Raw genomic sequence first — 26,735 nt, 5'->3', positions numbered from 1 at the left:
TTGTTGGGGGTGGGGAACTGGCTGTAATTACTGCTTTCTTGTAGTTTTGAATAATGAAATATTTGCTTACCTATTTTATTTTAAATTTTTTTTATCCTATTCTTCAATCCAAAAAGGCTCCTAGAGCTGAGAAGCTGCAGCACCTGCTGCCTTCTGCACTGGGGGGCAAGGGCAGGTGGAGGTGGTGAAGCTGCTCAAAGTGCAAGTCAAGCTGGCCTAGTTCATAGCCTACTTGTCTCAGGCCACAAACCAGGCTCTGCTCAACCTGCATTTCTTGTGGATGTCCAACAGGGGTGGCTTTTCTAAGCACCCCTTTTCATCTTCTTTAAACACCTCTGTATCTTGGATCAGGGGTTCCCGAACTGTGGTTCATGGGCCATCAGTGGGCTGCGAGCTTCATTGAGGTGGTCCTTGGTGCACCCATGGATTTGTGGTTGAAGACTGGAGATGGCACATCCATCACATATTAAATATTCATGTTGAATTACAATTGTAATTCAAATCATATGGGACTCAAAGTGTAATACAATAAAATACAGTATATAAGAATCAGTAATCGATAAAAATACAATTAAAAATCATATAGCACCTGGCACTGCACACTACAATTGCTACAATAGGCAGAAAAAATATCAAGTGGTCCTCCAAGACCTTCATCAATTTTCAAGTGGTCTGCAAGGTGGGGGGGGGGAGGAGGGAGCCATTGTGTTAAATACACTCTGGCAGCTAGATTCTGTGTCAGGTTACCCTGCTGATTGGAATCATGGTGGGAATGCCCAAAGCAAGTTGTAAAGATCCTACCTCCAGATAAGTCTTTTAACATGCATACTTGAAACCTAGTTACTAAGGTTTTGTCTCACTGGCTTTTCAAAATCATGCTTGCACCTCTATCCTTTGTTGCCCAGGAGCTCCTGCAGTCCATGGAAATTTGGCATCCTGTTTGTCTCTTGTCTCTATTACTTAAAGGATGCCAAGGCGCGTATTGAGGGTGTTGTTGCAGGCAGAACAATCTGGTGGTGTTTTTTTTTTCTTCAGCTGTGACTAATGTTTGACTTTTTAAAAAGAAAAGAAAAGAAAATGTATATAATTGGGGAATAAGAAGATTTCTCATGCTACTGCTGCAGTACGGATTCACTAGCAATTGTCATGACAAGCATTGTTGCCCGTTGGCTGTGTGTGTGTGTGTGTGTGTGTGTTTGTGTTTAAAAGCACAAACACTCCAGTTAAATTCTGCATATCTTGGGGTGTGTTGATTGAAGCTATTGTCAACAAGAGATGGAAACTAATTTTTTCTCATTGTGCTTGAAAATCTTTTTGAGGACCAGCTAACAAGCCTTTGAAATGGCCCCTGTGTTGGGTTTTGTGCTGTAAGATTCTTGTTTTGCTCAGCCACTTATACACTGTGTACTCAGTAAGCTAGGATCTGTACAGCTTGCTAACACAATCTTGCAAGTACACATCAAGGTCTAAAGATGTGCTCAAAGCCAGAAAACTGGAATTTTCCTTGCTGGATTCCTTGTAGTATTTCCCACTACAGGCAAGCTGTTTCTCAACTGAAGAGTGTCTTGCCTCTTTAGCTGTGGGAAATGCCATGAGCAAAGCAAAAGGTATGTGGTTCTCTCTCCCACAAGTGTGCGACCCTTCTTTGGAGCCTAGCATAGTATTTTCAGGCGATACTGCATGGTAGCTTCTTGTAATTCCAGTTGGGCCTTTGTAATGCTCTTGTTAGACCCCAGCAAGGAGTCAAGACCCAGGCCAGGGGTCAGCAAACTTTTTCAGCAGGGGGCTGGTCCACTGTCCCTCAGACCTTGTGGGGGCGGCGGACTATATTTTGAAAAAAAAAAATAATGAACGAATTGCTTTGCCCCACAAATAACCCAGAGATGTATTTTAAATAAAACCACACATTCTACTCATGTAAAAACACACTGATTCCTGGACTGTCCGCAGGCCGGATTTAGAAGGCGATTGGGTCGGATCTGGCCCCCGGGCCTTAGTTTGCCTACCCATGACCTAGGCTATCGGGTTCCAGGATGCAGGGGCCAGACGCTCCACCACTGTGCAAAAGTCCTTTCCAGAAGCTGCAATTCAGAGAACCAGGCTACATTAATAGGAGCTAGTAATGGATACAGCAGCAACCCTTCCATTATAGTGCTACAGCTCATTTATGGGCTCATCCACACTTAACCTTTCTAATGTGTGCAGTGAAATCCTCTACATGTTTATTTGAAGAAGAAGAAAGTTCAATGGGGAATAGTCTCTAATAACTTTGTTTACGATTGCAAATTTAAAATGCGAGCAGATACAGGTTTTTCACCGTGCAAAATACTCTTCTATTTATTCTTTTTGGACCACAACCTGTTTGTATTAAATTTAGACAATGCAAACTGAGCAATTTTTAGAAAGACTCACTATAAATGGGTGTTGTTGTTTAAATCCTATTTATATTCCACTTTAAAAAGAGAGAGGACATCACCTTTTATCCCCTCCTGCAGCTTATTCTCTGCCTGCAGATGGATATGACGGTACCTAGTGGGGGACCCATTCAGATTTTTCCTCCTGGCTTGTGTACAGCGTAGCCCATGCATGTTTAAAGTCTTGATGGAAGAAAGATTTTTTGTGGGTTGCAAACTCCTTCTCCTTTCCCCTTTTGTGGCTATTGTCTGAGGTGTCCTCGCCAGCCGCTTGCATCTATCTCTGCATATTCATTTCTGCATTATTGCTGGGAACATGGGGAGTCTTATCAGAAGCATCCTGGCTCATCTAGAACCAAGCCCAGCAGTAGGCATGGTAATAAGTTCAGATGCTGTATTTAGATGCACAGACCAAAGGAGTGTCGCAGCACAACCACTGGATTTTGCTACACAATACTGATGATTTTCACTGCTTCCTTTTCTTGTCTTCCTTGGCGCCACTACTGGAGGAAGCTTTTAGAGAAGATCCAGCATAGGCCACAAAAACACACTGGGAGTTTGGCACTCAGCAAAGGAGGGTCAGGGGAGAGTCAGCTCCAAGAAATCCAAGGAGTTTGGCTGTCAGCTCATTTGGTTTGGCAAAGCTTTCATGTAGTTGCAAGGAAATTTGTAGTAACATTTGTAGTAAATACCGCACATGTATTTCTGGGACATCTCCATTTTCTGCATTACTTTTGCTGGGGATTGGGGGCATCCTGCTTTATTGCATGAGTCTGCCCACTGACCTGCAATGACCCTCCCTGCACCGTCCTTGAGAGGAACAGTGTGAAACACCTGACTTGCTTAGCAAACACCCAGAACTGGGCTGAGATCTCTGAACTAGTGAACTTCTGTAACTTTTTTTTTTTTTTGGTTAAAAACACCCAACAAATTGCTGAACATGGATTATCCTCATCCCTTGGATTTACTGAAAGTAGAAGTTCTAGTTCAGCTGGGCTTCTGACTTTCAGTAACTTCACAACACAACATCACAGCCAACATGGCTCAGAGCCACTCTCCATTCGTACCGAACTCAGGTTGCCAAAAATGGTGGCCCATTAGCATTTTTCCTGATGCAGCAGGGATGGTCAGCTAGGGTTAGTAAGAGTGCCAGATTTCTCTAGCAGCACTTGACTGGGGTAGAGCAGCGCCTATAAGAACTGAAAAGCGATCATAGTGCAATCCACTTAATAAAGTAGTTCATGTATTGGGAGGGTGAGGAGAGGAGAGCAAAACGAGTCATGGGTAGGAAGTCCACTGCACACACCCTGCATTCAACAAAGTTCCTGTTCATTCCTTGTGATATGTGATATATTCTATTAGAGGGTCTGATGACTTATGATTCAGAGCCATGATATAACATGCTACAAATGTTCCTGCGGCGACTTATTGCTGGTTTGTTCCGCGCCATCACATCATTTTGCTAGTCTTAAATCCAGCCTGAACAATCATGTGGACAGGTGTTCTACTGCCCTGTTCTGTTTAGGATGTTGTGTTGAGAAGATCAATGCCATTTGCTGGATTTTTATGATCTCTAGAGAAGAATGTGGTTCACATCTGGTAGAGAACATGAGACATCCCTGCCTTCTTTTATCTTAAGATATATATTGATAGGCCAATCGCCACAACCACTCCTGAACAAAAATAAAAACACCCCCCTTCAGCAAACACACACACGTATTGCATAGGGAGAACTGGTTCCTTCTTACACTGGTATAGTAAAGGTGTGAAGTGTGATGGGGAGATAAATGTTCCCATTTTGCAGTGGGCATGTCAATCATGACTGCTGTGGGAAAAGCTGGTATAGAGTTGATGGGGTGGCAGGAGTTGTGAGCCTGCTCTTTGTCCTCATGCATGAGGAAACCCCTTGCCTAAGTCTCTGATTTGCTCACTAGCAATTTTTTTCTCTCTTGTGGATTCAGCCCAGATGAGAATTTGATTCCTTAGAGATGAAGGCAGTGCAGAGTAACAGACATGGTGTCCGGGATCTGTCATCAGATCTCCTGATTTTTCTCCTTTTCTTGAAAACATCTGTGAGGACAAGTGAGGGAGGGTGTGTGTGTGTGTGCTAATTTAATCTGGGAAGTGGGGCTGCTGGAGGTTGTGTTTTAACCCTTCCAACCCCCCTACTCTTACTGTCAACCAGACACCCTCCCACCCCATGGAGAGAGAAAAATGCAAGCACCTTAAAGATAACTGCATTTTGCTCCTTGTTCAGCTAATGGTGACTCTGGGCAGAGGGGAGGGTTCAGTACAGGGAAATGGTGCCAGTTTGAAAGGGTTAAACATCCCCTCCACTGGCGTCGCTTCCCAAATCAAATTAGCACACACCCCTCCCCTCTCAGCTGCCTTGAAGATGTCGGAAGATCTAATCACAAATCTTCCCGTATCACATTTGTTTTGGCCCAATTTTACCACTCCTCTAGTTCCCTTGGTTCTGCAGAAAGCAAGAGCTACTTGGAAGTAGCTAGTTTTATATTGGCACAGGTGCTGTTCTTTTTCTTTTGGTATTAAAAGGCGTTCCTCCTCCCTCCTTTCCGTTCTCTCTGTTTCCATTGCACATGACTTTGCCGCTCTTGGCTTGCGTTGCTAGCAGCAGTGTAAGGAAAGTGAGTCGATATCAGCTGTCTGTGTGTACGAAGCCGGTTTTTCCTCCAACCACCCTTGGCGGCACCTGCCTCGCATCATCAATACGGTAGCTTTTGAGGACACTTCAAGGTCTGAGAAAGCTGCTGACGGGGACAGTTACCAGGCACTCCACTGTGTGCCTTGTTCTCTTTGTAATACCAAGGAAAGGAAGGTATCAATGATCCAGCTCCTGCCCACAGGAAATTGCCACAGCAAAGAACCTCTCCTCTGTGCCCCAGAGTTCTGTGCTGGCGTGAAGGTGATTTGGAGCAACTGGAAAAACTAGCACAATGACAATCAAAAGACGTCTCTAGGAGATCTGTTCAGTACCAAATAGCGGCAGTGTGCCGGGAGTGGCTGTACCTGTCATGAGTAGCAGAGACTAATATACCTAGTTGCAACCGTCTCTGTTTGCTTATATATATTCATGAGCCGATTTAGCATATCTTTAGGTAACATTCTGCATCTGCTGGGTCATTTGGAAAAGCAGGATTGCAGAACTATGGAACCAGATGCCAGCCTAGGGTGCCAAGGTTAGGTTATCTGCTCTTTGCTGAAATAAATGTAGTTTGCTTTGCATTCTCTGTGGTTGGTGGGGTGGGGATGTCTGCAATGGTGCTAGGTGCAAAGGGCCTAGGGCATGAAGTCTGCAGGTGGATAGCAAGGTGGGGGTGCAACAGGCACCGTCTGTCCAGGCTCCTGTACTGACTTATTTTTATTTCGCATAGCCTTATTTGGCAGGCCAGTGGGCGCAGATGGAGCAGAGATCTTTTGCAGTGGCAATCCCTGATTCCCATTCTCTATGACTCTTTCTCCTTTCTCAAGCAGAGTCACAGTGCTTTATCTGTTTCCTGCTTTCTTCTCCTGCCCCCCTTCCAAAGTTTGAGCTGCAGCATTTCTTGCCAAGGTGACATTGGAGGCATTGGAGTCCGCTTAAGGGCACCAGCTGCATTCAGAGTCCAGCAGCTCCTAGCCACCGAAAGCAACAGTATCAAAGGAGTGGATGATGGTCTGCTCCCAAGCAGGGAGATGGATCAGATAAAAGCAAGGTAGAGATGTGGCACAGTTGGGCCCCGCGTAACTGGAGCTGCCGCTTACATGACGTTTGCAAGCTGCTTTCCCTGCTGCCGGAGAGCTGGAGCCATTCAAAGTTTATGAAGGGGGCATATTACGCAGCTACCTTGAAACGCTATTGTGTGCTGTGCCAGGCATGTAAGCCCATTTTAGCAAATAGCCTCCTCCAGAGATGAAGCTGCACCTTGGGTTTCATCTGCTGGCTGCAGTTCTTTTGACCAGAAGCCCCCAGAGAAAGAGAAAGGGTGAATACAGATTTAAGTTCTTTCAGAACTTTTGGATAGAAGTGATCATATGCTTTTCCCTTTCTAGGCAAAGGGTCAAGCCCCAGTCTTCCCCCAAATACAGGGTTTCCAACATCAGTTTTCCTCTGTGGCAAATAGCATACCAGGCACTGGTGCCAGGAGATCTGTAGATTTGAATGGGAGTGGAGGGACTGGTCAAACAAACCTAAATTAATGTAAGTATTTTTTCTAGTAACAAGGATAAGAAGGCAAGATGATAGGGGAATATGTCATGCCCTCATCTATCTATCTTTGTACCAAGAACATTTTGGTTCTGGTGGCCTGGAGAACAAGCAGTGCAGGGTAGAGAACAGCACTACCTGACTCCTGCGGAATTCTAGATTCCCCTGGAGAAAGGGTTTGTGGGTTGGGGGTTATGCTTTCTGCAAACAGTTTCCCTTCATTTGTACCTTGGCAAACACAATACAAAATGCTTCCTAATTAATAGATCTATTGTGCCCAGTAGTCAGGCACTGGCTGCTTGTCATTTTGAATCTACGCTCCAGGCTCACAGGGTCCTGGAGATGATATCTCCCTCACGTCCTCCTCATGACCCAGAAAATGAGGTTTCTGGAAATGAAATTTCTCAAGGCAAGTTGCTTGCAAGGAGACAGTGAGGTGAATGTGGGGTCCTAGGCAACTCTAGCAATAAAATAGGTATGGCTTGGCTAGACCAGGCTGGTGATGGGACATATGATTTAGTCATCTCCTGAGTGGATGGTTGTTTTTGAGGACAGAATTGAGCTACAGGGTGAGTGGGTACATGTGTTGATATGTACATACGCATACCGGGTCAACCTTCTGAAAAATATTCAAAAGTATTATTTATTACTCAGTTCTTGGCACCTTCTTGCCATATGTTATCCTGAACTAGTGTAGTGCACTCAAGGGAGAATAACATGATCTATGGTAATATCATAATTGTTACCCTTCATAATCGAATGAATAATTGCCCTTTCTAAATTATTGCTTTTTAAAAAAAACAATAGCACACAACTCACACTTGTATGCCAAGCCCAGGTCTGAGTCGGGTACATCCTGATCTAGCAGACTAGTTGTGCCTTGCACCCGTCTTCTAAAGATTCATCTTCTGATATTAAAAACGACTCAAAGAATGTGATTTCCATATTTGCTGATATTTTGAAAGTAAATTATATCGAGACGTGATAGTTTGGCCCATATTCCTGCAAAAGCTTTGCTCCAGTTAAATATTTTCTCAGAGTGGCTAGAGACTTGCATAACACAACTCTTTAAATCAAGTGCAATTCTTGATTTAATGGCTCTGCATTGAGAAAGATGGGGGGAGGCACTCTCTTCTTAGCAAGGCTTGCAATGAGATTGGCTGCGGTGCTCTCACACATATGGACAACCTCACATCAAACCCCACAGCCAGATGGCCTTACCATTGCCAGCACCAGTGCGGGTACTAAGTGTTGATACATCCATGGAATGCAACTGAGACATCACAAGTGATAACACTTCACCTTTGAATGGATTTCCTCCTTGGTCACATAGGTAGATTTTTAGCTGATGGTTGGGAGAATAATGCTTGGCACTGAAAGAGGAGAGTTTGAACGGATCTTGGTGAGAGAGCCATCCTGCTTCTCAGCCCATTCTTCCACTTTCTTTATCTGCTGCCCAAAATTTCCTCCCAACAAGAGGAACCTGTGGCCATTGAGATATTGTTGCTGGACCACACAACCTGTCATTTATTACCATTGGCCATCCTGGACAGCTATATGTACTCCAGTCCAATAGGCATCTATGATTGGTGATTGAGGAAGAGGAGAATCTGTAGTACAGAACTTTAATTCAGAGTCTGGAAAGTACGTCTTCCCCTTATTGTAGCTTTTCATTTCTTCAGTGTAGTTGCACGTATAGGTGATGTGAAGATTCTAGACCTCTGGCTGATATACGGATGGTTTCAACCCATGAGAACATGATATATGGCAGTGTAGTCCTGCACCTAATTCACACTCTGTTCATACTTTTTCCGGTGTTGTGGATTATTAACCTTCAGTCTGAAGTGTCTTGTCATAGAAGTACCATGAAATAAAGGGCAAATAAAAGGTTTTCCGGCAGAACAGGAATTGTCAAACAGGCAAACAGACGAAAAAGGGTAATATTTGGGCAGTGCAGACAAATGTCTGAATCTTGGAGGGTGTGTGTGGAATATTTGCTTAAATCCAGACAGATTCTATTGCTCTTCCCTCCCCACCCATCTTCATTCATTCATTCACCTCTGGACATTAACACTCTGAGGACATGAGGACAGTATTTCTGGAGTCCCTAGATAGTCCATTTCCTCTGTGTCTTCACAACAAATTTGTACTCCGGATCCCTGTGACCTAAACAAATGTCATAACTTTGCATTGTGTGCGGACCATTAATACCAATGAGTTAATCAGATGCATGAATAATAGAAGTTTTTCTCATCTGCTGTTAGCTTTTAAGCTCAGGGTGACTGTATCTCTGAGCCTGCCAGATGTCAATACACTGGTGCCTTGTTGGTAACTCAAATACTGTAGTGAGGGAAGAGTATTAGAGGAACCCATATAGGACAGAATGGAAAATATGGGTGCTGCTTTAAGGCTGCAGCCATTCATTTTGTGCTGACTCCAGTTTATACTCTCCAGCAGTGCTGAGAGAAAAACTGCAAAAATGTTGGCCTTCAGGAAAGAGTGTCTCTACCCTATGCATGCCCTTGGCTATGTTTCCCAAAAAAATCTTATAATAACAGGGATTGTAGTTGAGCAGGGATAATTGTTGCCATGATGGGGGATGTGCCTGGTCATGCCACAACATCTTCAGAAATTTTCCACCGGGAAGGGATGGACCCTAATAAGATATGTTGCAATGATGTGTTAATAGACGGAAGTAAAGAAGAAACATGGGAGCCCTCCTTTGATGGCAATGTAGAAAGTGTATAAGGTGCAAACAAACTGCAGGACAATGGGGGTTAGGAAAGTGTCACAATGGCCCCAGGAGTGGATGAGATATTTATAAACTAAAAAAAAATCTGGAATGGTTCCTTCCCATATGACAGTTTTGCAGAGTTGCAGTTGCAGAGTGGTGGGGTTTTTTTAGTGGGTTTTTTTTTTTAATGAGAGCTCTAGAGATAATATTAGTTCGCACACAGCATTGTTAAATTATCATAGCTAATTATTGGAGCTCTTTATAAGTGGACTTTTTCCATTCATCTGTTAGGCTGAAAGGTTGGAAGGGCCAACCTAAAATTCATTTGTGATTGTAAAAAATGCACCCGTGATCAAAAGCATGACAAGGGGTCAGAAGAGGAAAAAGACCCACCCTCCATGTATTAAAAGGATGAGAAAAATCAGTGTGGACAAAAATAGCTGACTATATTAACATTTAAGGGTGGGTTTGTTAGCGATTATAATCGTATCATGGGGGGGGGTTATTCTGGATGAATTATCTTGAGTTGAGTGTATGATGCTGAGAATGCTTACTGAAAAGCAGGAGGCCACAGGGGGTTTGAATGTGATATCTGGCCTCACTCTTTGCTTCCAGCACTGGGGGCCCAGAACCATGAGATTCTCACACAACTGTGAACTGTGGAGAAGGGGGGAGACATCATACAGTTGCTGGAAGGTGTACCCCATTGAGTAGGGCAGACTGGAAAAAAAACTGTAGGGTTGCCAAATAGACAACAAAATATATTCAGAGCTTTTCCTCTCACACACAATGCCTAGATTATGATAATACAATATACTGCATGGGACCCCACCAGACATCTTTTCTATTGTGGCTTCGATGGCATCATGGTGGTTATATGTGATCTAACTTTCAATAAGTTTTGCACCTGCTTTATTTCCAATTGGTGGATGTCTTGTAACTTCCTCCAGAAATCCTGTAACTTTTTGTACCACATACATTCTGGGCATTTTTTATTTGTCCTCTTTTTGTTGCAAGACAGCAGTAATGCAGTAACAGGGGGGAAGCCTCACAGAACAAGAAATGAAGGTGAATGATGTGTGGAAGGTCCAGTAAAAATCCATCACTAACACACTATTGTTGCATCAATGACATGTTGCAGCACGCACCTGGCAAAAAACAAACCACCAGTCTGGAAGGACTCTGCATTCTGTGGCTATCTAGTTACGGCTTTCTCCTGAAGTGCAAACTTTCATTTCAGAACTATAAATTCCAGGCCCCTCCAATTCTTGAGTACAGGGGCAGTTCTATTGTTGGGAACCTGGCCATGTATTGTTGCTTGTCTTAAAACAATACCTGCTTTTTAAGGCTTACATATTTGTCCTGAGAAACTGACTGCTCTTTCTTCCCTGGTATTTTTCTCAGAACTGCAGAAGGCACTGTGAGACTTGAGCAGGTTCAGAAGTGAGAGCGGATCTGAACACTAGGAGGGTACCTGCCAGTCCCCATAGCCAAGTCCTACAGTCTCTAAGGTGGGACAGTTGCCACAACCTGGTTTCATTCTTAATGCTGCTCATCACTTGAGGAATTTTGGTGTTTACTCTTGTCTGCTAGTTGAAGTATTTCTGTGCTGCTCGTCTCCAAGTTGCCTGCCATTAATGGATGCTTCTGGACCAATTTGACACGGGGTAGTCATTTTTATGACTCCCCATGTAGAAGCTGAGGTAGTACATTCAAGTGAGTGGGCTGTACATCCTTAATAGCTGAACATTTGAATTGACCCTTGGGGGATCCTGGTTAATGACAAGTTAGGGACAGACCAGCGACTCCATTGAAGGATTGCATTGGGCTCGACAGAGCAGTGAACTGTAGCCTGTTGATCTGATAAGAAACTGGTGTTGACCACTTTTATAATACAAAAGCAGCTTTTGACCCATTGGAAGAATTGAGATAGAAAAAACAGCTATTCTTACCCTCTTCACCTTTAATTTTCTACCTCCTTCCATCCATGTAATAGAATAGGTCCCTTTTTTGTCGAGGGAGAGGTAACTGCAGCAGCAGAGATGAAGCTTGTTCTCAGGCTGGTAGGATGGTTTTAAGTCTGTTTGGATTTCTTGCCATTTGTGAGCTGCCTTTAAGTCAGGTGTGATACACCTTTGGCCCTTCAGATGTTGCTGAACTGCAGTTCCCATCATCTGAGGCCCATGCTTGCTGGGTCTGATGGGAGTCGTAGCACAGCGACATCTGGAGGGCCAAAGGTGTTCCCCACACCTGCTGTAAGTGCTCTCAGGGCCTGGTGTGATAGGCTGTGGAGCTTGCTGGCCTGATCTTGGGGCCTTCAAGAGGATTGTGATCTTCTGTAAATATGTCAGGACCTTTGTCTCCATTCACTGGGGCTTGGTCTCAGTAGTAGCTTTTCTCTTGACTGCAAAGATCATCTGGCACTCCCAGATACACTTAGTGCACCAGGTACAACAGGGCTTTGATTCCTTGTCAAGGTCATGCTTAATGCTCAAGGAGGACACAGGATACTAATAGCTTTCTTGTGCCTTCTTAACCTGAGCTTGAACTTTTCTGTCACCTGGCTAGTCTTTGAGTTAGTACTGAGGTTCTTCATACTTCCATGGTGCCATGGTTTGAACCATGCTTACTGTTTGTTAAGTGAATACCTGCACACTTAAGTACTTGGGAGCTTGCATTGCATTCACACTCACCCACCCAATACCTGCCGTTTTCTGCAACTCCCTGCCATGCATCTACAGGAGACATGTTTCTTGCTTTATGTGTTTACCTCATCAAATGCTGGGCAAATAACTGAACTACAGTGCAAAGCCTGATTCTATAATTGCATCTGTCAAAAGCTGCTGGGGTTAGAAATGGGAGCCTTTGGGTTTGTTTGCAGGTGTCCATGGAGTGAGCTGCTGAATTGCAAGTTGCAGTCTCTGCATAAGCAGTTTACTACCTTCTGGCTCTGAACTGACCCTGCCCACACAGACAAGCTGTGAAATCCCCTTGGGTAGGAAGGACTATAAGAGGGCTTCCTCCTGCAGCTAAGCTTTGCTCAAACAACAAGATCCTCTTGAGATCTTCTGGGCCTCTGTATCTTTTTTGTCCTCCCGTGTTCACCAATCCTGACTCCTGTTACGTCCTTTATTCCTGATTCATTTTTTAGTATTACAGATAGTCAAAATTTGCATTAGCCCGTGGTTGGCAAACTTTGTAAATGTGAGTAGGCTAGATTTCATTTGATCTGGAGGGCACAGAAGACAGTTCCGCTCCTTATTTGAAAGCAATGGAAAGATCTTTGTGAATAAATCCCCCACCTCTAAATTCAACCTATAAACAGAGAGAGAGAGAGTGGTGGGGGAGTTGTAAGCATTGACAATCTTCTTTGAATTTGGGAATAAGCTATAATAGATATGCACCATGATACTTGAGCACATATTTCCCAAGCCTATGTAGACACTCCATGTGAAATCACAGCCACATACAATTCTGTCTCCCAACTCTCTAGTCTAAAGATGGAAAGCCCAAGTATCATACATGCTGTTTTTAGAATTTGTTTCCCCTCTTGGAGTGAGAAAACTAGACAGGATATGAAATTGTTGGGCTTTCAGACACAGTTTTCCCAGCCTTTCTTTGGAATGGGATTTCAGGGGACTGGGAAGAGATCACACGGCAGGATAAAAATAATCTGGACGTTGAGCAAAGGCCCTTGAGCTCAGTACATGCTTGGGAGCCTGACCTTGCTGCTAGCTTTACTTCCTGACTTTTCACCCTATATGTTCAAGATGTTCCTTCAAATCACAAACATTTCACATGGTTTTGCTGAGATCTGAAAAGCAAATACACCTGAGAAGGCCTAGAATGATCACTGGATTTCAGCTAGTGGATTGGGACTCACTACCAGGTACCTGTAGCCTGACCTAAAATGGGTTTCAGCAACAGCATTACCACCAGACAAGCGTATGGTAAAAAAATAAAAAGGAGAAGTGGGTCCCCCAGCACATGTTTGGACTAAAGGTGAGTCTGCTTACAGGTCTTGAAAAGTTGAAGACAGCTGGCTAGATCCATAGCAACATTCCCACAGATTCTTGTCCTGACTGCACCCGCACTGGAATACCACTTTAAGAGTCATAGCTTTCCCCAAAGAATCCTGGGAACTGTCATTTGTTAAGGGTTCTTAGGGTTGTTAGGAGTCCCCTATTTTCCTCACAAAGCTACAGTTTCCAGAAGGGGTTAATAGTCCTGGGGACTCCAGATGGTTTGGACTCACAACATCCTTGTCTTGGCCATCCTATCTGATGGGAGTTGGTGTCTAAAACACCAGGCTGGGGAAACCTATGCTATGGGCAGACGTACCATATAATAGGTGGTGTTAGAGATAGCATGAAATCAGCAGAACTGGACTACTGGTGTTTTTTCCCGGTGCTAACTATGCTTTTTTTGTTTTAGTGCATTTCCTTACTGGCTTTCTGATGAATGCTCCTGCCATTTCTCAAGTTGCATGTAATTTTTTAAAACTGTTAATTTATTTCATAAGAAAAACAAATCACAGCCATACAAATAACACAGAAGCTTGCATGCAGCTCAGGGTAAGAATAGCAGGCATGCCAGTTTTGCAGGGAAGTGTGCATTCTCTCAACAGGCTTCTGAAAAACAGAAGTGTGTGCTATCTTTTTAAAAGACGCCTAGATCTGAAGAGAGGAAAGACCAGAGGCCACCCCAGGTCATAGCACAGGGAAAAGTGTTTCCCCAAGAAAGTAATGCAACGGGGAGTGTGGGCAAAAAAAGCAAAGAGGTTCCCTTCCTCTGCAGGTTAGCTATACCCTTGAAGCATCCCTTATAGTATCTCTGAAAGCTCATATCTGTTGTTTTGCCATGTACCCCGAAAATAATCAGTGGAATGACATTTTTAACAAATATTTGCCCAAACGCTTGTTCCATTTGACACGGCAGATTTGCCAGCCCAAGGAGTTTTGTGACCAACAAATGAGCTAGGAGTCATCCTGACAATTGAGGAAACATCTTTGCTCCATCCCTCCCCACCCATATTCTCAGCTTCTGAGAGCCAGTTCCTTTCTCACAGCTTGGGAGTTGTGGTTGTGGAGAGGGGTGTGTGGAGAGCAGGCGTAGGTTGCTTAGTTATTTTGCTTATTTGATTCATCACCTGCTTAATCTAAAATCTCTCCGCAAGCTTCCTTGCTTTTATTTCTTTCTAGTCTGCTGCAAGTGCTCCAGTTGGAGCCCTCCCTGCAGCTTCCCCAGCGTGTTGGCTAGACCTGCAAATGGGGACAGAGCCATCCATCATTCATGCAGGTGCAAGGAAAAGAGGGAGGGAAAGAGGGGAGAGGAGGGAGGGGCTGGGAAACCAGAGGAGAAATGTCCTTGTGAAATGTGAGAGCTGCCTTCTCTGTGCCTTAGAGCAGCTAAGCCATTTTCAGACACCCGTTTTCTCCCCATGACTTTTGTTCTTCTGTGGGTGACCAGTACACTGACATGTCAGTAGGTTTCGCCTCTCAGGTGACAGGTGTGCTTATCTTTAGGCTGATCACTTCTTGCTATGTCACAATGTGCTAGTGGTGTTGGCACAGGACTAAAATCTAGCAATTTCCTCTTTGGTTATTTATTGATGTGGAAGTGTGGCCTTTATCTTACTATGTTTTCTAGAGACCCATGGGTTAGTTATGTTTATTTTTTTCTAATTGTTTTAATAAACCATTGTTACTTTTAGTTATCCTCTGCATTCTGTGTAGTGAACTCAGGTTGTGTTTCATAGAGGGTTCATTTGGGGAAGGGCAAGTTATAAAGTGCAAGAAACTTTTAAAAATCGGATCGTTATTATTTTTAATCTGCCTTAGATATTACCCAGTGATTTCCCTGTCTGCCCACACAGCTGCTATTTTCAAAGAGGGGCAGCCTGGGAGAGTTCGTTACACCTGGATCCTATTTCCCGCTCACATTTTTGTGCCATGCCCAACACATACTTCGTCTTATTGCTATTCATTTATCCTAGTCTTTGTTCCTGTGTGGCAGGAGATAACACCAAGTTTATTAGAAAATATTGCTAGGGCTTAGAGGCGCCTCTGGGATCTCAGCTGTGTGATCTTAAACCACCTTCTTCCTTTGCATTCGTTTGCTTGTTTTCCCTCCATAGACTCTCTGCACAATAAAGCTGCAATGGTAGGATATGGAGCTTGCTATTAGTTGCTGCCTTCTGGAGGAGCACAAGCCCAGCTGCAGGTCATATGGGTAGTTCAAAATTGTATAACAACATGTCATCACACTAATATTCCACACATTTGTGTGGGAAAGGATCTCATCCTCGCTATGGTAGCACCATGCCTGAAATGCGGCTCAATACACTTCAGTGTATGTGTGCTTGCTCATGTGTTCTACTAGCGGAGTTGTGTGGCAAGCATATTTTGTGAGTGCCTGTGTGTGGAACACATGAAAAGCATTGCTTGACTGAGATGAGGGTGGGGAGTCTGTGAACCTCCAGGTGTTGTTGGGCTCCAACTCCCACCAGCCCTAGCCAGCATAGCCAGTGGTCAGGGATGCTGGGAGTCCTAGTTCAACAGTGCCTGGTTCTCCACCCCAGATTTGGACCGAACTCAACATTGTGAAACCTCATTGACTATAATGCTTGTAGCATCTTCTTAGACTCTGCAGTTGTCCATCTTGTTGGATGGATGACTCTCATGGCCAGAAACATGATTGCATTTAAGCCAGGAGCATGGTCCAGCTTCTGTGTCATTGAACTCCAAATTTTGCACCAATAAAGCACAAATGCTGCAATCAGAATTATACCCCCCAGTAAAATGTTTATTAAAAAATGTGTGCTGTGCATACACTACTTTGGGGTTTCCCAAACTTGGGTCTCTTGCTGTTTTTGGACTACAACTCCCATCATCCCTAGCTAGCAGGACTAGTGGGATGATGGGAATTATATTCCAAAAGCAGCTAGAGACCAAAATTTGTGAAACCCTGCACTAGAGCAATGTGCATTACAGTGGTACCTCGGGTTAAGAACTTAATTCATTCCAGAGGTCCGTTCTTAACCTGAAACTGTTCTTAACCTGAGTTACCACTTTAGCTAATGGTGCCTCCTGCACAATTTCTGTTCTCATCCTGAAGCAAAGTTCTTAACCCGAGGTATTATATCTGGGTTAGCAGAGTCTGTAACCTGAAGTGTCTGTAACCTGAGGTACCACCGTATTGCCTTCTTTACCCATGGATTGGTTCCATAAAAGACCTGGGATTGTTTGCAGGGAATAACTGGTGACAAGATAATTGGAGAGGGTCAGTTAGCAGCACAGGTATTCGAAACCCTGTATCTACTACCCCAGAACCTTTTTCTGGTTTGGCCTGTGTAAGTTTTCAGTTATCCTTGCATTTAACCACTCACTTGGTAACCATAGGTGTCAAGGAATTGTGTTGAAGAAGCCAAGTGGGCTGCCTGAGAAGGGAAGCCCCATCTTCTGCACCTGGGATGCAAATGCCACAAGGTGCTGTGAGAAAGACAGGACTTTCCTTCCCTCCTCTGCCAGCCCCCAGCAAGCTAGTAAATATTTTTCAGGCTAGTAATTTTTTGTGAACTTGACTGGTGTCGATCAAGTTTTTGTTTAGTTTGTTCCATTTGTCTTCTTCCCTGTCCAGAGTTTCAGCAGCAAGTACCAACAATCACATGTAAAAACACCTCCCGCAAAACTTCAAATAGTGTTGTAATTATTACCGCATACTTGTTTAATCCTGGACCCAAATATATATATTTCCACAGTGACAAAACTGTGTTAGCTTGGTCTTGGTTGTCTTCTGCCTCACGTTTCTCCTGCTGTCTTGAGAAAAGGTTTCTTTAGCAGTTTCCCCAAAACTGTAATGGAATATGATGATTATTAGATGGATGGTGTGCTTCACTCCTTCTTAGGCTGCATTTTATGCAAAATTATCTTTGATGGGTTAGGAATGTTCAGTTGTTTAAGATGAAGAACGCTGACTTATTCAGCTACATCATTTTTCATACGTCTCTGGCCTTATAGCAAAGAAGTCAGAAGGGACGTCAGGATTTTATTGGGAGTAGTTTCTGCATGCAAAGGTCTCATGTTAGCATTGGATTAAACCACAAATAGTTTGGATATGTGAACAATATGGCTGTGAAAAATGCTAAGAAGCCTTGGCCAGTGCGGGGGCTGCAGATAATTAATCTTCGACAAAATATGCTTCCTTCCTAATCCTCCACATGCTTGTCTATAACACTCTTGCTGAATTCTGTTTACTCTGCACATCACTAGCAGCAGCCATATCTAATGCCATTCCTTTTTCTTTCCAGGTAATGTATGGAAAATGTGTGACATATGGGAGCTCCCCCCACCCCCTGCTGCCTTAAACATGCCTTGGCAAGTCCTTAAAGTGCCCAGCTAATTCTTTTAGCTTTTCTTATTTCTTGTACCCCATTTATATTATTATTACATTTATACATTGCATTTCCTCCAAGGAGCTCAAAGCGGCTTACATTGTTCTCCCTTCTCTCCATTTTATCCTCACCACAACCTTGTGTGATAGGTTAGGCTGAGAGATGGTTGATTGGCCCAAAGTCATCCAGCGACCTTCTTGGGTGAGTGAGGATTTTTACCTGGAATAATTCAAGAGCACCACATACATTTGTCAGGGCTGAACCAGTGGTCTAGTCTGGCTCCCATTCACATAAATCCCGCTTGCATGTTGTAGTCCCAGGAAGGCCCTACCATGGGACACATTGTCTAAGTTTCCCATCATTAAGTCAAGGCTTATTCCCACACTCTGGATATAATTGCTGGCTACCTTGGTTGGTCTTCTTAGAGAGAGGCATTTTTAAAAGCACAAAACACTATGATTATGTTCCATTTTATGAAAGGCCAAACATAGTGATGGTCTGCTTCTAGAATGAATCATGATAGGCAGTGACTCAATAGTTATGCAATTATCTTAATCGCCTCTCAATTCTAATGGCTTTGTGATAGATGTATAGGCAGGTATAGGGTTGCATGCAACGCAGCAGTCCGTGAACATTCTGTAAGCCCAGGAACATCTCCTTGAGCAACAGAACGTTCTCCTACCCTCCATGCACTTCCTGAATCTGTTCTGGAGCAGATTTGTGGAAGGTGTATGGTGAGTGCAAATGAAGGGGGGGGGGAGTCCAATTGCACTGATGGGACATGGTTTTATACCACTGTATGGCCATGGGTCAGCTGTCGCATCAGTTTCCTATCTGTGAAATGGGACACATAGTGATCTACTGCATAGGATTGTTATGAGGTCAAGTGAATAAAAGATTTGAAAATTAAGTGCACTATGTATAAGATTATTACCAGTAGTAATACGTTACAATATGGTGAAGGAGACAGAAGCCTTGTCTGTAGAAAGGTGGGGGCAGAGGTCACATCACTTTTGCCCCCACTGTCCTTCCTCAATACTAGCTTCGTTATTGATCATTTCTGTGACCAAAAGCTAAGCTCAGTGAAGGACTTAATGAGAGCTCTGACTGCAACAACCTACCTGTTTTTAAAATTCCTTACCCTCCACCCTTTATGGAGGGCTTCTTGGCACAGACCCTAGGTGGAACGCCCGCATTCTGCAAGGACAAACAGACAGTGGGGAGGTCCCATGCAGGGGGCTCAGCTTGGCACCCTGAGAACCCTGGCCTTTCCTTAGCTCAGTGGGACATCGCTCCTCTTCTCTCCTTCCACCATGTCAAATATTTATGTTTGCCAGTGCAAGCTGCTCCGCCTCCCCATTCGTAACTCCCTGGGAGTACCAGTCATCTCTTCCGAGGCCTCAGCTATAAATATCACACTGTCAAGAGGAGCAGCCTGACAAAAGACACGAGTCAGCACTACACTTACCCATTTAAAATGACATTTTGTCAAATGCCATCACAGGGGTTGGCATATCTCCTGGCAGCACCGGCCTTCATGCTGACTGCCAGATGCCTGCCTGCCTTTCTTTCTTTCTTTCTTTCTTTCTTTCTTTCTTTCTTTCTTTCTTTCTTTCTTTCTTTCTTTCTTTCTTTCTTTCTTCCTTTCACTGTGTTTGTTTATACAATCCCTTCATGGGGCTTGCATCCCATTTGCTGGTGAGATCCAGCCTCAGTGCGAAGGGAAAGCTTCCACTTTTTGTTTTTCTGATTTCGTTCAACCTAGGCCAGGTAAGGATGGTTACCTGGGAAGAACTGCAGAAGGGAAACATACACCAGAGCCGTAGCTACGAGGGGGACTAGCCAGGTTTTTTGCCTCAGGTGAAGCCTACAGAGGGGCGCCATTGAGGCTTCCTCCGTGTGTGCGCACGTGTGTGTGCACGCGCGCATGCACGTGCAAATTACCTGGGTAAAATAAAGCCAGTGCTCAGAAAGCAGGAAGTCCCTATCTTTCCCTGGAACCCCAGCAGACTCCATTGGATTTTGGGCCCGAAGGTAGTGAAAAGTAGCTATAGCCTGGAATGCAGGAGATTACCAATCCTGGAGGGCTGCTACCAAGAATGCAGGAAACAAAACAAAAAATAATGGAAGGATTTGCCCTACCTTCAAACTCCCACCTCCCTGAACTGCAGCTTAAGAGTGTGGCCTTTCTCTTGATATCAGGTAGCTTTTATGCAAAGAGGTTTGTTCTCAGAGGTGGAAAAGCTTATCAAGGAGGAAGGCCGATGCCTATATAGATAGCACAGTGATGCTACTTCCCAGCAAGCAGCTGCATTTCCAGCAACCAGCTCCTTTCCTCGTTAAGGCTCTTAGGACATAGGTGCAAACATACATAAAAGCCTATTAGCTCTTCAGCTTGGACTGCCTTAAACCACCAAAACCAGAGCAAGCCAGATTCCTTCAGTCTTCTTTGCTATGTTGTAAGTAGAGGCTCTTGAGCTCTGTGCTGCAGTGAGAGTTAATGTTTGACCGGGAATGATCATGTTAATTACTCCGCTGCGACAAATGTTACCTATTCAGCCAAAAGCATGTGATACAGCCTGCCGTGGACCATGCCACTTCAGGATGCAGGTGGGGTGATCTCTCATCTCAGTACCTCACAAAAATGTAACACACACACACACACACACACACACAAGTTCAGCATACTGCACATATAAAATTAAAAAGAACACAGTTTTGGAGGAAAGGGTTTGAAGAAGGAAATCTTGTTGTCTCACACAGTACCAGATCAGGGTCAAGCCAATAACTCACTACTAGCTTGATCAATACCCAAATAAGGACATGGTTCTGTATATTAACTTACAAAAGGTGGCAATTGCCACTCATTTGGTTGGATATTTAAAGCAAATTCATAGTACAGATAGTTAAATGGAAATCCCATGTTGTAAGGAAGGATTCTTGAGTACCAGTACTTGGACCCAATCAACATGGGATGGTTCTAACCATTATACCCTGTTTGTGATGTTCCAGAGGTATTTGGTTGGCTACTGTTGAAGATGATGCAGGAATAGATGGAACTTTGCTCCAATCCAAGCGAAAAACCCCACTACTTTTTATGTTCTTCCTCTGCAGACTCTTACTGCTTAATGGAAGGTGGATCTCAGAACACTTTCTTTCTTTCTTTCTTTCTTTCTTTCTTTCTTTCTTTCTTTCTTTCTTATATATATATGCTGCCTTTTTGTCAAGGGACCCAAGGTGGTTTACAGTTTACAATATTAACACAAAATTAGGCTGGCTTCAGGAGCTGCTGGCAGTGGTGGGATGTTGATCAGAGGGAGACGAGGGGTCAGACTGGGAGGAGCTGAGTCAGAGGCTGGAGAGGAAGGGGTCCAGGAGACAGCGAGGCAGGCTGCTGAAGAAGCCAGGGAGTCTCCCCCTCCTGCTGCAACCAGCTCTCCCCCCCCCCCCCCCCCGTCTCCCAGAACATGCAGAGGAATGAAAAGAGCAGTGGAGAGACTGGTTGCAAGCAGACAGTGTCTCTGCTTGGGGAAAAACCCTGGAGAGGAGGGGACTTGGGCGTTTGTGGGAAGGCAGGACCTTCAGTCCTCATAACTCCCTCATGGCAGCAAAACCTACAAGGAAGTGCTGCTGGTTTCTTTTGATAAAGTTAACTTCACTGACACCAGTGGGGGTTGTGGGGGTTTTGTTTTTTTAAAGAAGAAGTAGTAAGTAGCCCCTGGAAAGGTGGGGCTGCCCCTACTTCTTGCCAGGTCCCTTCAGGTGCTGGTAGTTATGTGGTCTCTGGCCTGGGCTTTCTTGCTTCTACCTTTCCTCGGGGCTTGTCTAGTTGCATATAATCTGGTTCAGTGCCAAGAAAATTGTAAATTAAAGGGGAACACTGAGAGAGGTATCTGCATGTTAGGGGAAACCCCAAGGTTCCAAGAAGTAGAAAAAGAATAAGCCAATGAGGACTGAGCATAGTCATTGGCACAGAATATAAAGTGCTTGTTGGGTGGGGCATAGAAAACAGGGATGGGTATAGAATGGAGCCGTGTGTGGTGCCCTCCAGATAATGTTGGATTCCACTAGCCCCAGCCAGTATGGTCAGTGATCAGGCTGATGGGAGTTGTAGTTCAGTAGCATTGCAATGGCTACACATTGGCTTCTCCTGGGATGGAATATCCTAAAAGGGTAGGTGGCTGTTACCTTGGACAGGAGCTGCTCCACTCTGCCACGTTATATAATATATTAACTTGCATTGTTGACTTATGCTTCATCTATTGATTGTGCTCTTTTGAATATGGCAGACACAATAAAAGGGTCCATTCACAATTTCAGGTGCAGTCTGTTCGTTAACTTCTTTTCCAACAGCTTCCTTCCACTTTTGTATAGCTGGGCAATAACATTAAATGAGTTCCAGTTTTTGTATTCTCTTCTGTAATAATGTTAGCTCTAACAAGCCATTCTGGTTCAAAAGGGAACTCTTGGCTACACGTCTGGGCACCCTATAATCCCACTGGTTATCTCCACTGGATGTAAATAATGTGTCCCTCAAGTGGTTGAAATATCCCTAATTGTGCTGATGCAGTCTCCAAAGAGAATGTCCCGTCTGAGAGGTCAACAGTTCATGGTAATAAAAAATCTCTCTCTCCTCCCAGCTTGTCCATAATCCACATTGCCTGCAGTATGTAATTACGGATTTCCGTGATAAGTCCAGACGGCTCTCACAAAATCTCCTTGCATGAGGATTTTCTTTCATTTTTAAAGGGTGGGTGGGAGGAGAGGCAGAATCAGGGAACCAAACAATTTTCCCCTATCTTTCGAAAGATTTGTGGACACTTTCATTTGCCTGTCCGGTTACCTTCTGTCACCAATGTCTGAAGTTCTTCCCTGCATTAGAAATGCTGCTATCTTCCTCGGCGAAGCCTGTTTGTAAATTATCTCACCTTGTGCTGCTTTGCGACCCATCTACCTAAATGCTACGCGCTAATTTGGATGCTGGTGCTGAAGTTATATTTATCTCTTAATGCCATGCGTAGGGACTTACTCATGAGTGGGAGGCTCTGAATCAAACTGAATGAGTCACTGGCAGAAGCCACAGCTTCTTTTGTGAGGAGCCTAGCTGGTCGTTTTGTTGCAGATGCTCCTTCTGGGGCCATTGCCCCCTTAGACTCCCAAGTGGAACCGTCGTGACTCCACCTTCGCAAACGGAGAGCAGGGGAAGAAGGTGCTTGAATGACAAGGCCCTTGCAAAGCGTCCCGCCGGCGTTTATGCAAATGACAACATAAATCTGGCCTTCCAGGCTTAAAACGGGATTAGGTTATTGAGAAGCCGCTGCAGCCTGTCCATCCGGCGGCATTTTTAGCTGTTGCTGCAGCAGCTGTTAGGTAGAAGCTTACCGCTTCGCAAACCAGCATGTGATGTCTTATGCTGTATTTTCTGCTGCACTGCTAAAAAGGGGGGGAGGGGGAAGGGGGAGAAGTTAGTCATCCTTTTAAGATGCTTTAATAACTAAGGGCCATTTTTTGCACAACTGCAAACTGAGCTTACTCCTCCCCCCCCCCACCCCCATCAGCACATCCTTCTTTTTCAGATCCACACAGGTCACTTGCTTGCACTTTGAGTTTCTGGTGATCCACCTATCCTGTGATAAGGACCATCAGGTATGCATTCAGTACCATTTAGTGTGGTTTGCCTGTAATGTTTGAAAAGCAAACTATTTATACCAATGGGAATCATCCTTCATACGTAAGTGTGTGTGTTTATATGAAAAATAAGATTTTTTTGCAAGTGTAATTTGTACCCATTTTAATGTATTCAGCTCTGTGCTAAAAACAACAGCAACCCAGTTCCGTGTTCATACTGCATCAAGAAAAACTATCTGACTTGGATACATTGTGAAAACAAAATAATTTCATAATGCCTCATATTTTTACGAAGTTAATCTGCAATTGTAACTTTTCTGGACAATTTGCTACTCTCCCCACCCATGTTTTGCTTGTCATCAATTGTGGCAATGTTGAAAAAGGCCAGTGAAGCTTCATCCTCAGCCAATAGAGCTCCTAGCCCATTGGCTTCTCAGAACCAAAAGGAATGTTCCTTTAATAGCATAGTTAGAATAACAGAATCACAGAATTGTGGAACTGGAAGGGACCACAAGGGTCATCTGGTGCAAGCCCCTGCAATGCAGAATTTTTTTTACCAAACATGGGGCTTGAACCCACGACCCTGAGATTAAGAGTCTCATGCTCCACTGACTGAACCACTATAGCCATGGTTGTGTTTGGGCACAGATGAGGGGGTGCAGGTTTCCATTGGGATCCTATCACACAGGTAGGAACATAGAAAACTGCCTTATGCTGAGTCCGACCATTGGCTCATTTTGTCCAGTCGTGTCTGTCCTGACTGGAGTGGCTCTCTAGGGTGTCAGGCAGTTTTTACCACCTGCCCCTGAAGACACCAGAGGTTGGACCTGGGCCTTCTGCATGCAGGGTAGATCCCATGTACTGGGCTGCACTCGCTGGGGACATTTAACCCCAGCTGCACATCCCAGCTGCAGTCCTGATAAAAATTCTCTCCTCCATCTCCAACACAGCAGTGTGAGAGTGAGAAAGAAGTTCCTATAAGAAACCGCAGCATATGGAGTCAGGCCAGTGGCCCATCCAGTCTAGTCCTGTCAACACTGTCTAGCAATGCTTCTCTTTCAGGGTTATTTCCCAAAGCCTGCTGTTTCAGCTTTCTTTTAACCATAGATGTCAGTTCATTGGCGTTCATAGAAGCGTGCCTGGGTTTCTCCTTGGATATTCACCAGGACCATTTTACTGATACACTTTACCCTAGTAGATCTAAACAAAAAAAATTCCTTCCAGTAGCACCTTAAAGACCAACTAAGTTAGTTCTTGGTATGAGCTTTCGTGTGCATGCACACTTCTTCAGTATCTGAAGAAGTGTGCATGCACACGAAAGCTCATACCAAGAACTAACTTAGTTGGTCTTTAAGGTGCTACTGGAAGGAATTTTTTTTGTTTTGACTATGGCAGACCAACACGGCTACCCATCTGTACCTAGTAGATCTGTGAGAAATGAGATGTGGGGCTTATGTCACTTTAGTCTTCCCGCCCCATCCAATGCAAGCCAGGAAGGGAAAACACATTATAGAAGCCCATCAAAAGAGAAAGCTAGTTACTACTACGGTAGAAAAACAAACCCATTCAGCAAGCACTACTCCTCTGGCTCCTTTAGATTTCAGCAGGCACTGCTTGCAGGTTTTGTGAAATGGCACTTTTGCTACCAGTTGGCGGAACCTTCTGTTTCCCCCCTCAGCTGACTTGCCAACTCAGGCTGTGCCTCACGTTGAAGTTTATGGAGAAGGAAACTGCAAACATCCCACTTGGGGTCTGTCATCTCAGCACGTGGCTCAGGGGTGTTGTTCAGAGAATGCTGCAATGATTTAGCTTCTTCAGTCTGACTCCATTGAGCCTCTGGACCTCTTAGCAGCACCAGCCGTCTGGCTGAATGAGGTCTGCTTTAAAGCAGGAGGGAAGGACGTAGATTGTCCCAGGATCTCGAGTAGTAGAACTGGATCTTGAGAAAAAGGTCTGGAATGGCCATACAGTCAAATGCGCCAGCGCAAACTTAATTCAGAAAAGAAAGCAAATGCTGATAAGTTTTTAGTGAGTTTGTTTTATGTTTTGTATATTGATTCATTCCATGTTGATGACTGCTTTTAACCATTCTGTATGTTTTAAAACTTTACTGTAGGCCACCTAGAGATGCTCTCCGTGTGGCACATCAGATTAAATAAATAATGATAATAAAACTTCTCTGTTTCTTGTTTCCATTTACCCAGTGCATGCGTTCCTGAGATGCATGTTCTGAAAGGGCCAGAGGATAATAGAGTGGATTCAACAAAGTTGTTGCGCTAGTAGAAGCCAGTGCAAAAAGTCTCGCTAGCACTGTGGTACTTCCCACCCACCTGTTCCATCTGGCAAGCAAAAATTCTATTGGAGATGGAATGATCTCCTTGGAGCAACCCATTGCTTTCCTACAGAAACAAAGCAAGCCTGCAAGAGAGCAGAGCAAAAAGTAGGATAGACTCTTCCTATCCTGTTTTTGTATGCTATGGGATATTATATATCTATATCTATCTATATCTATCTATATCTATCTATATCTATATATCTATATCTATATCTATATCTATATCTATATCTATATCTATATCTATATCTATATCTATATCTATATCTATATCTATCTAATCTATATGGCAAGCATTTGAATACTTGAACCCCATCAACAATACAGCCCAGCAACAGATGCATTATAGTTTTATTTTATTTGCAGGTGTATAACTTGTTTCACAACCAAAAGATACTGAAGCGGTGTAAAATAAGACAAAATACAAAGGTTTATAAATTTGATAAATTAAAAGCAACCAATCAGTTTACACATTTGTACACTTCATCTTCCATAAAATGACTGGGTCACCCTTCAGGGAAAGTCTTCTTAAATTATAAAAAAAAAAAAGTCTTCAACAGCTGCCTAAATATCAAGACACTCAATACCATCTGAGCCCCCGGACTTGTGTCTCTTAGACCAGTTGTCTAGGATGTATGGCAATCATCTAACTGTTCTTAAGACTCTTAACCAAACCAGAGTAGAGTTCAAGGAGACAGTTCTATTGCTGGTGCCAGATGACTGTATGTCTTTCACTCATGTGCTTGAATGCTGCGTGCTGGCTCAGAATTTGGTCTTCTCTCCCAAGCTGATGAGAGAGAAGGACAGGCTAAAATTCCGCTTCTGCAATTATCTAGCTGTCCGTCTATCATTGTGGAGGCCTGGATGCCAGTGCCTTAGCACACTGCGTTAGTTATCCTTTGAAGGTAACTCTGTGCGAGTTGTGAGTGACCAATTTAGAGCAAGTATCATCACAGCTCTTTATGTCGCACATGCAAGCCTCATCGTGTTGGGCAAGCTCCTGTTTTTCAGATCTTATCCCAGGG

General features: G+C 44.0%; 1 protein-coding gene across 3 annotated transcripts in view; it reads left to right on the top strand.

The window, feature by feature from the left end:
- PPARGC1B (PPARG coactivator 1 beta) overlaps positions 1-26,735 on the top strand; it is a 106,852-nt gene that overhangs the window by 40,870 nt on the left and 39,247 nt on the right. Inside the window, exon 2 of one of the 3 annotated variants that reach the window (XM_077924444.1) lies at positions 17,897-17,948. The exons of the other annotated variants lie outside the window; for them this stretch is intronic. Coding sequence (XP_077780570.1) covers positions 17,910-17,948 — 39 coding nt within the window. The 5' untranslated portion in view covers positions 17,897-17,909. The remainder of the gene's footprint in view (positions 1-17,896; positions 17,949-26,735) is intronic. 3 annotated transcript variants of the gene reach the window in all.

This window comes from Podarcis muralis, chromosome 2, assembly GCF_964188315.1.
Source record: "Podarcis muralis chromosome 2, rPodMur119.hap1.1, whole genome shotgun sequence".
NCBI classification, from domain to species: Eukaryota; Metazoa; Chordata; class Lepidosauria; order Squamata; family Lacertidae; genus Podarcis; species Podarcis muralis.
Note: the sequence above shows the minus strand (reverse complement) of the source record. Positions and strands in the feature narration are given on the sequence as shown.